We start from the raw sequence: 17,975 nt of genomic DNA, 5'->3' as shown, positions 1-17,975 counted from the left end.
TACTTTTATAGCCCTAAATGACAAGTGTCTCAACGACAGCCTCAGCTCAGATTCCACATCAGAGCAAGAAAAAACTCATCCATCCTTCCATTTTCTACTGCGTATTCCCTTTGGGGTCGCGGGTGGCACTGGTGCCTATCTTAGCTACAATCGGGCGGAAAGCGGGGTACAACCTGGACAAGTCGCCACCTCATCGCAGGGCCAACACAGATAGACAGACAACATTCACACTCTAGGGCCAATTTAGTGTTGCCAATCAACCTATCCCCAGGTGCATGTCTTTGGAGGTGGGAGGAAGCCGGAGCATCTGGAGAGAACCCACGCAGTCACGGGGAGCCCGGGATTGAACTGAGGACCTTCGTATTGTGAGGCAGACACACTAACCCCTGTTTCACCGTGCTGCCAGAAAAAACTAAATTAAATTGAAATATCAATAAAAATATGATCGTAACAAAATTTGTTGAACGCGTGCATCAACTGCGAGTACTCGCTGTTTGTCTTGACGAAACGTTGCATTCATATATAAGACAATCTTAAGAGATTCAAGCTCGTTAGTTAGCTAACCATCTAGCTAGCTTACTTGTTGTCGGCTGCGTTCGCTCGCCATGTCACAACGTTGACGGCTGTATACTTTGCTGCTAATCATAATTAGATGATTACAATCCAACACTGTTAGTTCCGAACCCGTTGTATTTCAAAAGTATGTATTGGTAGCTAGCGAGAAGATATCAATTTGACGTGAAAGATGTAAACAGAGGTCACGACATCGGGAGTATGTTACACAAGGGGGCGTGGCTAAAGTGTATAGTTGCCAAATAGGGAACACTTTCTTTTCATGCATGTTAAATAATTGTAAATAATTTTTTTATGAAAATAATAATGATATACCTAAAAAACTTTACAAAAATGTGGTGCGTTACATAGGACGTGTAGGTGTCAAAAAGACAGCCAAAAGAGGTCGGTAGAGAATAAGTTTAAATGTAAAATATGGTGTATAAATGCACCCAATTGCAGGAAATGTAATCTTGATTTAAAAAGTTTCATTCAGGTTTTGCGTCGCAGCGATTTGTACTGATAGAAATGTTCCTCTTTTTTTCTCAATCACAGGGTGCTCACATTCCTGTGATCGGTTCAATTAAAAGTACCATATTTTTCGGATTATAAATCGCTCCCGAGTATACGTCACACCGGAGTATAAGTCGCATTTTTTTGGGAAATTTATTTGATAAAATCCAACACCAAGAATAGACATTTGAAAGGCAATTTGAAATAAATAAAGATTAGTGAACAACAGGCTGAATAAGTGTACATAATATGACGCATAAATAACCAACTGAGAAGGTAAGGTGCCTGGTATGTTAACGTAACATATTATGGTAAGAGTCATTCAAATAACTATAACATATAGAACATGCTATACGTTTACCAAACAATCTGTCACTTCTAATCGATAAATCCCATGAAATCTTCTTCCTCGATGTCGCTTCTAAACAACTCTGCCAACTCCAAAGGTATGCGCCGCTTCCTCTTGTCGTTTTCTGCTGCATATTTTACTACGTACAGCTTGTAATCTGCAGTACATGATTTCCTTTTTGTTCAGCCCTTCTTTGTTTTTATAAGTTACCGCCAACGATGAAATGTTAAATTTTAATAGGTACGGCAGCAGCATATAGCAGTTAGCATTCCATGACCCACAATGCATTTCTACCATGACCCTCCCCCGCCAAATTCTTTTTGGTTGACGTGTGTGTGACGATTGCTGACATTTTCTTTCTCTTCCGCGAATGAGAAAAATACAAGCCCCGTTTCCTTATGAGTTGGGAAATCGTGTTAGATGTAAATATAAACGGAATAGAATGATTTGCAAATCATTTTCAACCCATATTCAGCTGAATATGCTACGAAGACAACATATTTGATGTTCAAACAGATAAACATATGTTGTTTTTTTGCAAATAATCATTAACTTTAGAATTTGATGCCAGCAACACGTGACAAAGAAGTTGGGAAAAGTTGAGAAATGGTCATCAAACACTTATTTGGAACATTCCACAGGTGTGCAGGCTAACTGGGAACCGGTGGGTGCCATGAGTGGGTGTAGAAACAGCTTCCCAAAAAATGCTCAGTCTTTCACAAGAAAGGATGGGGCGAGGTACACCCCTTTGTCCACAACTGCGTGAGCAAATAGTCAAACAGTTTAAGAACAATGTTTGTCAAAGTGTAATTGCAAGAAATTTAGGGATTTCAACATCTACGGTTCATAATGTCATCAAAAGGTTCAGAGAATCTGGAAAAATCACTCCACGTAAGCGGCATGGCCGGAAACCAACATTGAATGAGCGTGACCTTCGATCCCTCAGACGGCACTGTATAAAAAAACAACATCAATCTCTAAAGGATATCACCACATCGGCTCAGGAACACTTCAGAAAATCACTGTCACTAAATACAGTTTGTCTCTACATCTGTAAGTGCAAGTTAAAGCTTTTCTATGCAAAGCAATAGCGATTTATCAACAACATCCAAAAATGCCGCCGGCTTTTCTGGGTCCGAGATCATCTAAGATGGACTGATGCAAAGTTGAAAAGTGTTCTGTGGTCTGACGAGTCCACATTTCAAATTGTTTTTGGAAATATTCGACATTGTGTCATCCGGACCAAAGGGGAAGCGAACCATCCAGACTGTTATCGACACAAAGTTGAAAAGCCAGCATCTGTGATGGTATGGGGGTAGATTAGTGCCCAAGGCATGGGTAATTTACACATCTGTGAAGGCATCCTTAATGCTCAAAGGTACATACAGGTTTTGGAACAACATATGCTGCCATCTAAGTGCCATCTTTTTCATGGACGCCCCTGCTTATTTCAGCAAGACAATGCCAAGCCACATCGTTAAAAAAAAAGAGTGCGGGTACTTTCCTGGCCCGCCTGCAGTCCAGACCTGTCCCCCATCGAAAATGTGTGGCACATTATGAAGCGTAAAATACGACAGCGACTGTTGAACGACTGAAGCTCTTTAAAAAACAAGAATGGGAAAGAATTCCACTTTCAAAGCTTCAACAATTAGTTTCCTCAGTTCCCAAACGTTTACTGAGTGTTGTTAAAAGAAAAAAATATGTAACACAGTGGTGAACATGCCCCTTCCCAACTAATTTGGCACATGTTGAAGCATCCATCCATCCATTTTCTACCGCTTATTCCCTTTCGGGGTCGCGGGGGGCGCTGGCGCCTATCTCAGCTACAATCGGGCGGAAGGCAGGGTACACCAGCAATGAAATTTTAAGTTGATTATTATAAGCAAAAAAAAAAAATAATTTTATGAGTTTGAACATCAAATATCTTGTCTTTGTAGTGCATTCAATTGAATATGGGTTGTAAAGGATTTGCAAATCATTGTATTCCGTTTATATTTAAATCCAACACAATTTTCCAACTCATATGGAAACGGGGTTTGTAATATTATTTGATATTTTATGGTAATGTTTTAATAATTTCACACATAAATCTTTCCGGACTATATGTCGCACCCCCTGCCAAACTATGCGATTTATAGTCCAAAAAATACGGTACATGTGTGGTACTATGCACAATAACTAAGTCAAGTTGAGTTTTTTTCAATCAAAGAATGCTTTTACCACGAACAATGCAAATAATCTACCTAATCTAAAGAATTATTTTACTAAATTAATACCAGGTAATTGTTGGTTGGTTGCTTGAAGTATAGTCCAAACATATTTGCAATTTTAATAGTTTTCTTTTTCTTTACAACATGTCTGAAACGTGACTTTTTTAATCTTACCCCTTTTCTACCTCATAGCAATTCCGGTACGAAAAACATTTTCACTTATTTTTCTTAATATAGCAGTTCTCTTCATAAATAGTTAAGTCAGTTATGATTCCCCCCCAAAAAAAGTTCAAGACGCTTATCAAAATGTATCCTTCTACTTTGTAAACACTTGTTTGGCATTTTTCTCAAAGTGAATTATATATTAGTACATTGTTTGATATCAAATGTTGGGGAAAAACACACTAGGGTACAAATGTAGCTTAACTGGTAGTGGGATTGTATGCAGTTAAAACTAATTGAATCTGAATTTTTTGGCTTTCATATCCAGTTTTACCATCAGTAATAATGTCAATAATCCCTTGCCGAGTCAAGTTGCCACAATCATAAAAACGTTATTATTCCTTCAGATATTATCATTCAACAAAGACTTCATGTTTTTCAAGTTAACCACTGTAATATTAATTCATCAAGCCAACAAAACACTTTTTCACTTCCCTCGATGTGAATGATTAATGACGAGGGTGTAATAAAAGTCGAGAGGCAGATGTGCATGTGGATGGCAAATGACAGCAAGCCATTAAAATGCTTGCTAGTACAGGCAGCTAAAGAAGCAGTCTTTATTGCAGAGACTCAAGCACAGACAATTCTAATTAACCTCTAAACCCAGGCTTGAGAAGCTTGCAACAAAAATACATCCAGAATAAAGTTTTTCTCTGCATGTAGTACAGGAGGAAGGCAATTCATATGGCCCCACAGTTTACCTGACATATGAAACGAGACACATTTTGGGGGAGAGTGCAGTATCCACTTTAGACGCCAATCAAGAGTAGAGTAAGTTAATATCTGTTTTGTGGCAATTCCAACTTTGACCACAGTGTCAGTTGCTATTTCCACATTCACCCATTCACACACACATTCACACACTGACGGCGGGAGCTGCCATGCAAGGCACTCACCAGGACCAATCAGGAGCAAGGGTGAAGTGTCTTGCCCAAGGACACAACGGACGTGACTAGGATGGTAGAAGGTGGGGATTGAACCAGTAACCCTCAGATTGCTGGCACAGCCACTCTACCAACTTCGCCACGCCGTCCCCCAATGCCTTTCTTACGGATCAAGGAGAAAATTGGCCGCCTTCAATCATCTTCATCTACAAACATGGTTTCGTTTTGTTCCTGGTTTTGTCATGAATAAGTTGAGAATTGTAACAAGGCCTTTTAGATTTACTAAGGTCTGACATGTTTAGTAACTTTACCAGTGGCAGTAGCCAGACGCAGAGGGCGGTGCGTAACTGGAAACCTGGATGTGACACACTCACAGACCTTCTAATTGGTCAAACGGTGGAGGGCAGGACATCGAAATGAAAACAATAACAAGATTTCGGGGCTGTAAATCAAATTTAGAAATGAGCATATCCCGGCTCAATTACTGTTATTCATTATAGAGACTTTCGAAAAGAACATGATTTATTATTACCTTTTGACATATCGGGACCATTTAATGATGACTTGACATGAAATTATGTGTGTATACGTTTTTGAGCCGTTTTTATGCAAATTACTCAATGATGTCATGGTGACCACACCCCTAACCACGCCCCCCACACCACACCACAGTTATTTTGGAAGTCGAAGAGAAACCCTGTACTGTATCTTTCGGACATATCAGGTCGGTAGTGCATTCTTCACTCATGCTTAAAGAGAAAGATGAGGCAAAAATCTAACTTTTCCTAGTCTATGCAGATCCCAATACACGAAAATAGGTACAGATAGCTAAGAAAATTTGGTTTTGCGCTATAGGTCCCCTTTAAGACTTAGCTTTTTTTCTGATAAAAAGAGTGTGACCAAATACTGAACATTTTAACACAAATGTTATGAGATACTAAATTAGGGTTTTTTGTTGCTAAAACAATCATTACATTTATTAAGAAATTTAGAAATACATCCTAAATATATTTCAGTATAGGAGCCATTCAGAAAATGTTTGTTTTTTACATTTTTTAATGCATAAAACTTCACATCCGTTTTTATTCTTCTTGGCGTGGTACTGTCAATGTTGAAATAATTGTTAAAAAAAAAACATAATAAACTTGAAAAAATAAAGAAATACGATATTTGAACTCACAATTTGCAGGACCCATCCTACGCCGTATGAGCCATCGGTCCCACTTGTAGTTGATTTGAGCAAAAGTGGCGGGCAAACCATAGCTTCCCAAGTCGGCGACCTCGTCTCAGGAGATCTTGTTTCTCTTAAAATATGCTTCTTGAAAATAGCCTCGCAAATATATATCTTCCACCTACCGGTAATCAACGTTTTGCTCTCCACCTTTGTGGGTTAAAAAAGTGAGTACCAGGGATTTATCTGCTCGCTGGGTATGGCTCCGATGACACTTCCTGCATTTGCAAATCAAGACTTGTGATTAGATACTCACTTGGGAATGACAAGTGAGCATCCAATCACAGTCATGTTTAACGTAAGGGTACCTCGATGGGCAACTAGTGATCTGATTGGCTATCACAACTGTCTATCAACTGAATGTCTTCAGTTTGTGTACGCCACCAATCTTGACCTAGAAGGTCTCGAGCTAGCTTTAACATAAAAACAAGGACATGAACAGAATATGATGAATACTTGTATATGTTTATGGAAAGTAGATGAAAAATAATTATCTTTTATTCATTTATGATCATGATTCATGTTAGGCGCACCACTGCAAATACCCGTGAGTGTAATTGTACTGAATAGAAACACAGTGATGGATCTGTCAGTCTTTATGAGATGTTGACATAAAAACTGCATTGCACCTTGCATTGCCAACATAAAATATTTGACATGTTTAAGATTTAAAAAGCAGGTGCAGATAAAATACTTCCCTGCTGTGAGATGTTACATGATGTCGGGTGTACAACCTCCTGTTGTAATAAAAATGGTCATAAAAAAAGCATTTTTTTTCACATCCTTATTTATATTGTTATTTATAGTACCGTAAGAGTACTGATGAATACTGCTATTGATAAGGAATATTTATATTTGAATTGATATACATCCATACTTAACACCCTATATCAGTGGTTCTCAAATGGGGGTACGTGTACCCCTGGGGGTACTTGAAGATATGCCAAGGGGTACATGAGAATTTTAAAAATATATATTCTAAAAATAGCAACAATTCAGAAATCCTTTATAAATATATTTATTGAATAATACTTTAACAAAATATTAATGTAAGTTCATAAATTATTAAAAAGAAATGCAACAATGCAATATTCAGTGCTGACGGCTAGATTTTTTGTGGACATGTTGCATAAATATTGATGTTGAAGATTTCTTTTTTTGTGAAGAAATGTTTAGAATTAAGTTCATGAATCCAGATGGATCTCTATTACAATCCCCAAAGAGGGTACTTTAAGTTGATGATTACTTCTATGTGTAGAAATCTTTATTTATAATTGAATCACTTGTTTATTTTTCAACAAGTTTTTTTGTTTTTATTTCTTATTTTCCAAATAGTTCAAGAAAGAGCACTACAAATGAGCAAGATTTTGCAGTGTTATACAATATAATAAATCGGAAACTGATGACATAGTGCTGTATTTTATTTCTTTATCTCTTTTTTTTTTAATGTTCACAGGGGGTACAGCACTGAAAAAAGGTTGGGAACCACTGCTCTATACAACCTAACTTTAACCCTTACCAAAACACTCATACATTTTTTAAATGTCTTACTTGAAAGCAACACTGACATCTAAAGTTACATCTGGGTGTATTTTGAAGTGAAATGTGTCAGTAAACACACCTCACTCATCTTTTGCACTGATCTATACATTGAACCGGCCGTTCAACAACTCCCGCATGTTAGTCAAAACAAACTGTGTGATTAATCTGCGTTTTTACATGACTGATGCAACATTTTTTGTGATTAATCCCATTTGTTAATGCGTTCACCTCAACAGCCTTGGTATTGTTGTAGTTATTTGTAATTCGAGTCCCCCTTTTTCTTTCTCTGCAGGGTAACCAAGAGGCCCCAGCTCCCCCTGAAGCAATGGCTCAGCCTTTTCCACCAGCCCAGTACCCTCATCCCTCACAGAATGGGATACCTGCCGAGTACGCCACAGCCCACACTCACCCGCCAGCTGACTTTACAGGACCAAACACGGTGGCGGAACACACCCTAACGCTGTACACGCCGACACATACGCAGAGCGAACAGCCTGGGAGTGACAGCAACGCCCCTACCCTCACAGTCAACACGGTAACGGTGAGTGTTCACTGTAAACCTAGTTGAAAATCAACATGAACCATCACCCAAACAGTCTATTAATGGGAATAACTATTGAGGTATTGAATGACAGCACATACATGTATCGGTTTTGATGGTGCAAGGTAAAAGTGATCTTTTTCGTATTATTTAACACTTGGGTTCGAGCACACAGCTGCATTTTTTTAAAGTAAATAATTAATAACTTTTTTGGTAAACAGTGGTTTTCAAGTAAATACTATCTATACACCTTATTTCCTTGAATTGCTGCAGAGCATATAGTATGCGCCTGCCTTGAATTACTGCCGGGTCGAACTCGCTTCCCAAAATAATAAGCGCATGCTTAGTATTACCTCCTGGTCAAACTTGTGACGTCACGAGTGACCCTTCCCATGTCATCATCTTCGAAATGGAGGAGGCTGATTTCAATATCGATAATTTGAAATCGCATAAAAGGAAGAAGATTAAGATCTATTCAGTAGGATTTAAGGTCCAAGCTTACATCACACTCAATTTTTTACTGCATACCTTTGGTAAGTGCCAGAGTGAGAAGAGGTTTTAAAATAATTAGCGCATGCCTTTGGTAAGCGCAGGAGTGAGAAGAGGTTTTGAATTAATTAGCACCCCGAGGGCAATTCAAGGAAAGCAGGTGCTTTTGTGTGTGTGTCAACCTGTGAAATAGGAGTAAATCAGACAAAAATACAGATTTAATGTTATCTCACTGAGTCGTGACATAGGAGGAGTAACCATGTAATGCAGGACAAATATGGCAGAAATACTTAGACTTATACTTAGACAAACTTTAATGATCCACAAGGGAAATTGTTCAACACAGTAGCTCAGTTACAATGATGGAAAGTGTAAGGATGGAAAGGACAATGCAGGTATAAATAGACTAGATATAGCAATGTAAAATATAACATATCTGCGAATATATACAATATATACTTAATATGTGTGCAGTATATTATATATACAGATATAATATGTCTATAACATATATACAATATATACCAATTACTATGTACAATATTACAGTATATGTGGCAGCCCCATCATAAAAAAGAGAGTAAATCCAGCAGAAAAAGAATATAGACATTAAAAACAAAGAAGTAGCTGACATAGAAATTGTCAGGTAATAGACGGATATTATCTATTGCTGTATGAGGAGAGGGAAATCATGATTAATAACAAACATTTATTAATTTCAGTAATTATTGTAGCACCAAAACTTCATTTTAAATTAAATTCAAAGCAATAACCAAATATAAATTAGTAATGAATAAACATAAAAATATAGTAAAAACAACAAATTTAAATAACATTAAAACGCAACAAATTATTTTATTCTGTTTTAATTATTTAGATTTTTTACCTTTTTGTGTCATAATAAATGTTCCATGAAATGTTTGTTGATTAAATGTAAAAATCATCACATTTGGAAAAAATTGACCAGTCAAAAGATAATCATTTTGTAAATGTATCAATAAGTGTTTTAAGCATTTTATGTTTGAGTAAGGTACTTTTTTAAAACCTTTATTTTTTTAGTGCAGTCAAACAGGATATTGTGCTGTTATTGTGAAGGAGAGGAACTGTGCTGCTGTTTCAAACTCAAAGAGTAAGGAGGTTTTTAAAAAAAAAAGAAAGCCTCTCAAGTTGCGACCATGGATGTTACATCCATGATGTCGTTCACAACAACACAAGCAGATGAGATGTGTTGTGGTTGTATGTATTGTTCTTGCTAGCTGTAGCTTTGGAGTTTCGTCGATGTTTCAAGTGCCCGTTTCGAGACATTCTTTAGTTCAGGACAGGGCGTTTGAGTGTTTCAAGGATAAATGAGCGCTACCGGACACATTATTTTCCCAAACAAATGTTTGTTTATTATACTTACATGTATGTAAATGTATGCGTTTAACGGCGGATTCAGTTTTATTGGACAATTTTGTGATTCCGTCCGGGGAACCACCGAAATCATATGGCCTTACTACTATTTTTGTTGTGTTTAGGGATTATTGATTAGGCATAGTAGTGTTGTTGTTGCGATCCGCAACTCGGATCGTTACATATTTCTTGTTTTTTGTTCCTTTTTTGTATCACGTTTTGTAGTTCGACCTCCTTAGTTCCTGTTTAGTCCGTCACCATGGTTTCAAATTGTTTTCACCTGCTACTCACGGTCCCTGCACACCTGTTGTACTAATCAATCATCAATCAATGTTTACTTATATAGCCCTAAATCACTAGTGTCTCAAAGGGCTGCACAAACCACAACACAAACCACTACGACATCCTCTAATCACCTTCCTTATTTAAGCTCGCCCCTTTTGTTAGTTCAGCCTGGGTTCCTAATTTGTCTACGTGCAACAGAGACGACCACAACCGTATGTATATTCTCGCTAGCTTTTCACGATTCTCTTTTGCTTCTATTCCAGCTCTCATGCTGATGATTTGTTTTTCCCTTTTGTGTGCCTTCGTGCTAGTTCTAGTTTTTCTGTTTTCTATTCCTAGCTTTTACCCTAGCGTCCTTTGTTTGTTTTTCTATTAGCTCCAGTATTTTTGTTCTTTAGCTCCCTTTGTTACTTTAATAAATTAATCATATCTTACCTTACGCTGTGTTCATTGTCAACGCATCCCTGGAAGATCGAACTCGGCCACAACATGCCACAAAGTCGTTTCAGTTGTGTTAAATACAAAGAAGCAACAATGGTGACATCCCAAACTTTTAGTAAAGGTGCTATTTTTTCACTCGTATGCTCACTCCCTAATTTCTTAGTTACAGACTCAGAGAATTTGTATCCATTAAAGTCACTGGGTGTGGTGAAATGTGTCTTCTGCATTTGACCCATCCCATTGTTCACCCCCTAAGAGGTGAGGGGAGCAGTGAGCAGCACTCAGCATCAAGGGTTGGAATTTTGGTAAGTTAACCCCCAATTCCAACCCTTGATGCTGAGTGCCAAGCAGGAAGGTAATGGGTTCCATTGTTAGAGTCTTTGTTATGACTCGGCCAGGGTTTAAATTAATCGTTTCTTTAAATTGTACATTTTTTATGATCGTGAGGCGCCAAATCCGAAATCGAGTTCACAATGTTAATAATTGTTCAGCCTTATTACCACAGCAGGCTTACTGAATGTGGTAATGTCAACCCTCCCAATTTAACCGGAGACCTATCATATTTTCACTCCTTCCCTTCTCCCCCTGTTTCCTTGTAAATGTACTGTATTTTGTCTTTCATAAAATAAATAAAATAAAAATCCTCTCAAGTAAAGCAAAACATAATCTGGCATTTTCCTGGCTTAAAAAAAAAGGTTGATTGCTAATTGTGTTGACCGACCTTTCTGCTCCATCTCATTTTAAACCTCACTTAAAGCCTACTGAAACCCACTACTACCGACCGAGCAGTCTGATAGTTTATATATCAATGATGAAATATTAACATTGCAACACATGCAAATACGGCCTTTTTAGTTTACTAAATTGAAATTTTAAATTTCCCGCAAAGTGTCGTGTTGAAAACGTCGCGGTATGATGACTCGTATGATGACGCGTGCGTTTGACGTCTTGGGTTGTAGCGGACATTATTTTCCAGCCCGATCCAAGCTATAAGTTGTTTGCTTTAATCGCATAATTAAACAGTATTCCCGACATCTGGCTTGCTGAATCTTTTGTAATGTGTTCAATTAATAATGGAGAAGTCAAAGTAGAAAGATGGAGGTGGGAAGCTTATAGCCTTTAGCCACACAAACACACGGTGTTTCCTTGTTTAAAATTCCCGGAGGTGAAACTTTACTATGGATTAGAGTGGTCAAGGAAACATGGATCCCGACTACATGTCAACCGGCAGTTTTCGGTGAGAAAATTGTGGTAATAAGTCGGATCAGCGGACCTTCTGTCTTGCTGCAGCTGCCGTGACTTCCCTCAGAGACTCTGGTGTCAACACACCCGTGGCCACACGCTTCCGACTTTCAGGTACTATTTTATCTCACTAAAACACCAGCAACACAATAGGCAGATAAGGGATTTCCCAGAATTATTCTAGTAAATGTGTCTAAAAACATCTGTATTGCTCCCACTGCAATCGCCTTTTTTCTTTTTTTTCCTAGTCCTTCACTCTAAATGTCGTCATCCACAGTTTTTCATTTTTCATCCTCGCTCAAATTAATGGGGAAATTGTTGCTTTCTCGGTCCGAATAGCTCTAGCTCCTGCTGGCTATGATTGTAAACAATGTGAGGATGTGAGGAGCCCTACAACCCGTGAGGTCAAGCGCACATCGTCTGCTACTTCCGGTAAAGGCAAGGCTTTTTTATTAGCGACCAAAAGTTGCATACTTTATTGTCGATGTTCTCTACTAAATCCTTTCAGCAAAAATATGTCAATGTCGCGAAATGATCAAGTATGACACATAGAATGGACCCGCTATCCCCGTTTAAATAAGAAAATCTAATTTCAGTAGGCCTTTAAAAAAGGCGGTCTGCACCATGTTTCAACTGTATGCAGTCTTAACACGCTCACTAATAGTACACACAAGTTTATAGTTTTCACATGCTGTAGATCAGGTACCTAGCGTATTAAAACATGTTCTCCAAGTCAACAATTTAACACAATTTCATTTCAATGTGTTAACTGTCATGTGTGCAATGTCAGCAAGTTTAGTTTTGGCCGCTGAAAGATGGTTTCTCCGGGGAGAAAAGAAAGGAGCGAAAGTTCTCACCACAGTTACAAGGGAGACTATTACTAGATTTGAATGCAATTTTTACAATCAAAAGATTTCATTCATCTGTGGTGCACTACTTACCTTTGAAGCCAGCCGAGTTTTAGGATAATTGATATGGCGAGTTCAGCTCGCGATCTTTTGTAGTGGTGGGTGGTACACTGTGGAGCCCGCAGCGAGTTAGAAAAGCCTTTCTTGTTGACTCGAGGACTGTCTTTCTGAAGTCTCTCTGAAGCTGAACCTCACACAACACAAAACATAAAACTTAGAAAGTTAAAAAGCACCCAACTCTTTGCTCTTGATGAATCAACATAAATCCGGTGTATTGCTTGAAGTAAGAAAGTAAATGATACCCAGAAGATATGCCCATAATAAGATGCTATAGATTTCACCCCAAAAAAATAAAGTGTGTGAAAGCATACATGTTTGCAAATACACACGAGGGCGTCTATTTCCTAGTTCAGTGGTTCTTAAACTTTTTTCACCACCTCAAAACAACAACAACTAGGCTTTCCAAGTACCAACAAAATGACCCTCATTACAATACAGTAGCGTAGTAGGCCCAACTCTTCATTAAAAACAAGGCTGATGTTTATTTAACAGTATATTTAATAGTTAGATTAGATTATATTAGATTAGATAGTACTTTATTTTTTCCTTCAGGAGAGTTTCTTCAGGAAAATTACAATTTTCAGCACAATCCCATTCAAGATCAGACAAACATCACAGGGAGACAGAATAAGATCGCTGACGGGTCTGCCGGCTTCCAGCGCCCCTTACAAAAAAGATGAGATACAGGTAAACAAGGGGGGGATGGGAAAAAAAATAGAAGATTAAAATAAAATAAAAAAATCGGTCTAAGCATGGGCCCTGGAGAGGGGGTCCAGTATGAGGCCAAGGGAAAAAAAAACAACAACAACTCATAGCCATGGTACACATCCCTCTCACGTGTGTGTAAGAGTATAAACAGCTATAGTTGTGGCCACTGTAACATTACACACAATTTGAATATAGGAAAGTACAACACTTTTCCTTAATTAAGGGATTCTTTGGCTGGCGTACCACAAGTGGTACACGTACCACAGTTTTCCAATCCCTGGCCGTTTTAACTATATCACCATTCATTTCCTGCTGAATGTTCTTTGAATTCTAATGGCTACTAAGTGTAGAGCATGCTGGCAAAGAATGGATGTATGTATAAAATTAAATCTCAATTTTTTTCACGATTTTTCCGATTTTTTTTCCATACTCTTTAAAGAAATCCATCCATCCATCCATCCATCCATTCCATTTCGCTTATCCAAGGTCGAGGTGTGGGGGCAGCAGCCTAAACAGAGAAACCCAAACTTCCTTCTACCCAGCCACTTTGTCCAGCTCCTCCTGGGTTATCCCAAGGCATTTCCAGGCCAGCCGGGAGACATACTCCCCACAACGTGTCCTGGGTCTAACGTGCCATAAATACCTCCCCCATAAATACTGTACCTCCTGACCAGATGCCCGAACCACCTCATCTGGCTCCTCTCGATGTGGAGTTGCAGCGGCTTTACTTCGAGCACCTCTCGGATGACAGAGCTTCTCAACCTATCTCTGAGAGAGAACGATGCCACCCGACGGAGGAAACTAATTTCGGCCGCTTGTACCCGTGATCTTATCCTTTCAGTCATAACCTAAAGCTCATAACTATAGGTGAGGATGGGAACGTAGATCAACCTTTAAATTGAAAGCTTTGCCTTCCGCCTTAGCTTCTTCTTTACCAAAACAGATCGATACAGTGCAGGCATTACTGCAGACGCCGCACCGATCCAATTGTTGGTGTCACAATCCACTCTTCCCTCACTCGTGAACAAGACTCTGAGGTACTTGAACTCATCCACTTGGGGCAAGATCTCTTCCCCAACCTGGAGATGGCGCTGTACCCTTTTCCGGGCGAGAACCATGGACTCGGATTGGAGGTGGTGATTCTCATCATAGTCGCTTCACACTCGGCTGCGAACCGATCCAGTGAGAGTTGAAAATCCTGGCCAGATGAAGCCATCAGGACCACATCATCTGCCAAAAGCAGAGACCTAATCCTGCAGCCACCAAACCGGATCTCCTCAACGCCCAGACTGCGCCCCAGAAATTTTGTCCATAAAAATTATGAACAGAATCGGTGACAAAGGACAGCCTTGGCGGAGTCCAACCCTCACTGGAAATGTGTCCGACTTACTGCCGGAGAAATGTAGATATATATATATATATATGTGTGAAGGTGTGAAGTGTAATCTATCACTTAAATTTTCTAGCCTTCTTTGATGCAAAATCATCAATTACATCATCATAAGAAATCTGTAATGCAACTTTATGATTGATGCTGCTTACGACAAGTCCAGAGACACGCTCCTGTGACATCGTGGACCTCAAGTACGTTTTAATAAGCTTCACTGATTCACCCGTCAATCACGTGAGTAACAAAGATGAAATCACACACCTTTTTATTTTTCACATAATCAAATTAATTACATCTAGATATATGGGCCTGTTTTAATTGTAGGAATTAAATACAATGTATTTGGAAGCAGTCTGTGCTGTGTGGCCTCACTGGCCTGGGATCAGTCTATGCCTCGCCCTCCTTGCCTCTTCGGACATACACAACCTGTATCACTCTCAGCAGCAAGTTAGGGCTGGGATCGGCAACCCAAAATGTTAAAAGAGCCATATTACACCAAAAATACTAAACAAAAATCTGTCCGGAGCTGCAAAAAATTAAAAGCCTTATGCAAGTGTTAAAACGAAGGCAATACATGATGTGTCTATATTAGCTGTATTAGCCTACTATCAAAGGCTGACGCAAAACTTTGTTGACAGAAATGTTGTTTAAATTTTTATTCGACACTTTTTTGCAACATTGGAAATCACTAGCAAAATGGAGGCTTCTCACAGGAGCAATATTACGGACAGATAATGTGTCATGAGACACACAGATATAAATTAAATACACAAGGGACATATGTAAAGGAAATTAAATGAGCTCAAATATACCTACACACGAAGCATAATGATGCAATATGTACATACAGCTAGCCTAAATAGCATGTTAGCATCGATTAGCTTGCAATCATGGATTGACCAAATATGCCTGATAAGCACTCCAGCAAATCAATAAAATCAACAAAGCTCACCTTTGTGCATTCACGCACAGAATAAAAAGTTTGGTGGACAAAGTGAGACAAAGAGGGAGTGGAATAAAACGAGTCTTTCTGTGGCAGCATTGGAGAAATTTGTATATGTAAACAAACTATGATGAGTTCAAGGATTGCTGAAATTAGTAGGACAAAACAGTGTTTGCCAAATACTTTTATCAGTGAAGCATTTGTCACATAAACAGTGGGATTTCTAACAATTAGGAAGGTTTGTGTCATGTTTGCTCTCCTACAGAAAATATTTTAAAACAAAAAATAAATGTTTTTCTTCAATTTTTTCCATTTTCACACATCTCTGAAAGAGGTCCAGGGAGCCACTAGAGCGGCGCTAAAGAGTTGCATGGGGCTCTAGAGTCGCGGGTTGCTGAACCCTGAGTTAGGGTGTCAGCAGCTTTTTGTTTTTCCTATCACCTTTTGGCAGCTTGGTCATAGTTGTTCTGCAGAGAGTGGCAAATTGGGGGTCTGTTTTAGTGTGGCGGGCCGTGGGGGAGATAGGCAGAGATGGTAATGACTTACACCAGAGGAGAATTTTGGAAAAGGAGGAATATTACGTTCTCGTTTTAGAAACACAGGCAGGCAAATTCCGGCCCTTACCTTGGAGCAATTGTGCCGCCTATATAATAAATGGCCACTAATGGAAATAAGCGGTGGTAGTCTAGAAAACTGCAGCGGTTTCTTTGAATCTTTTTTTTTTAATTAGTTTTTATTTATGTTTATTTGTGTGTGCGCCCCAGAGCTTGTTCTAGGCAGGCATATAAGAGGGGGCCGTTACAAATTTGGAGGTGGCCTCATGTGCACACGCTGTTCCATCATGCTCCAGCAGGTGTTTTCCGTTGCTTATACAGTAGTAACCCGAGGCCGGCTTTACCCAAGGGCAACAGGGGAGCGAGGAGGCAAAGCCCCTTCAAATAAATGTCCTGCCCCATCAAATACAGATGTTTAATGTTGAGAATGTACATCTTAATATGCGTTTGGAGTCTTGTTCACGAGTGATTTAAGAGTGGATCTTAAGGTCGACAGGCGGATCGGTGCGGCGTCTTCAGTAATGCAGACACTGTATCGATTTGTTGTGGTGAAGATGGATCTGAGCCGGAAGGCAAAGCTCTCAATTTACTGGTCGATCTACGTTCCCATCCTCACCTATGGTCATGAGCTTTGGGTCATGAGCGAAAGGACAAGATCACGGGTACAAGCGGCCGAACTCTGCCGGGTGGCGGGGCTCTCTCATAGAGATAGGGTGAGACGCTCTATAATCCAGGAGGAGCTCAAAGTAAAGCCGCTGCTCCTCCACATCGAGAGGTGCCAGATGAGGTGGTTCAGGCATTTGGTCAGGATGCCACCAGAACGCCTCCCGAGGGAGGTGTTTCAGGCACGTTCGACCGGTAGGAGGCCACGGGGAAGACCCAGGACACGTTGGAAAGACTATGTCTCCCAACTGGCCTGGGAACGCCTCGGGATCCCCCGGTAGGAGCTGGACGAAGTAGCGTGGGAGAGGAAAGTCTGGGCTTCCCTGCTTAGGCTGCTGCACCCGTGACCCGACCTCGGATAAGCGGAAGAGAATGGATGGATGATGGATGGATGGATGGATGGGGGGAAGGATGGATTATTGGCAAAATTGTCGTCAGTAGCAGAGAAATCCGCTGAAAAAGGGACACCGAGTGTCGACGAATGAAAACTCGTTGAAATTGTTGACAGAAATTAAAATCCAATCATATTTCATTTAATCTTGTTTACAATATATCCGATCACGGTTCTTTAATAGTGTCAAGAGGGAAGGGGTTAGCGACGAAGTAGAGCCAATCAGATGCTTTCCCTTATTAGGTGAGGAAGTGAAATTTCTCACGGGCGGCGCCAAAACAAAACGGTGTGGATATAATATGTTCCACATTGTAATGTGTCAACACCTGAGCAATAGTGAAGAGGACACATTTTATTTTTTCAGCTATATGATGCCATCAGCAGACGAGTCATTGTGACATCTACATAACTGTAAGTTAGCTATGTGTATTGGCTGCTTCTACTGCAATCAAACAATATATTGAA

The 17,975-nt window shown here is 39.5% G+C and overlaps 1 protein-coding gene across 6 annotated transcripts in view; it reads left to right on the top strand.

Annotated features, from left to right (window-relative positions):
• The window catches only part of rbfox3a (RNA binding fox-1 homolog 3a), a 1,176,173-nt gene that overhangs the window by 979,944 nt on the left and 178,254 nt on the right, over positions 1-17,975 (top strand). For all 6 annotated transcript variants that reach the window (XM_061908671.1, XM_061908673.1, XM_061908672.1 and 3 more), the window contains one exon: positions 7,796-8,044. In XM_061908671.1, the coding sequence (XP_061764655.1) occupies positions 7,796-8,044 (249 nt within the window). The remainder of the gene's footprint in view (positions 1-7,795; positions 8,045-17,975) is intronic.

Source organism: Nerophis ophidion, linkage group LG08, assembly GCF_033978795.1.
Source record: "Nerophis ophidion isolate RoL-2023_Sa linkage group LG08, RoL_Noph_v1.0, whole genome shotgun sequence".
In the NCBI taxonomy this organism is placed as follows: domain Eukaryota; kingdom Metazoa; phylum Chordata; class Actinopteri; order Syngnathiformes; family Syngnathidae; genus Nerophis; species Nerophis ophidion.
The sequence above is the reverse complement of the archived record's forward strand: the minus strand, read 5'-3'. Positions and strand labels throughout refer to the sequence as shown.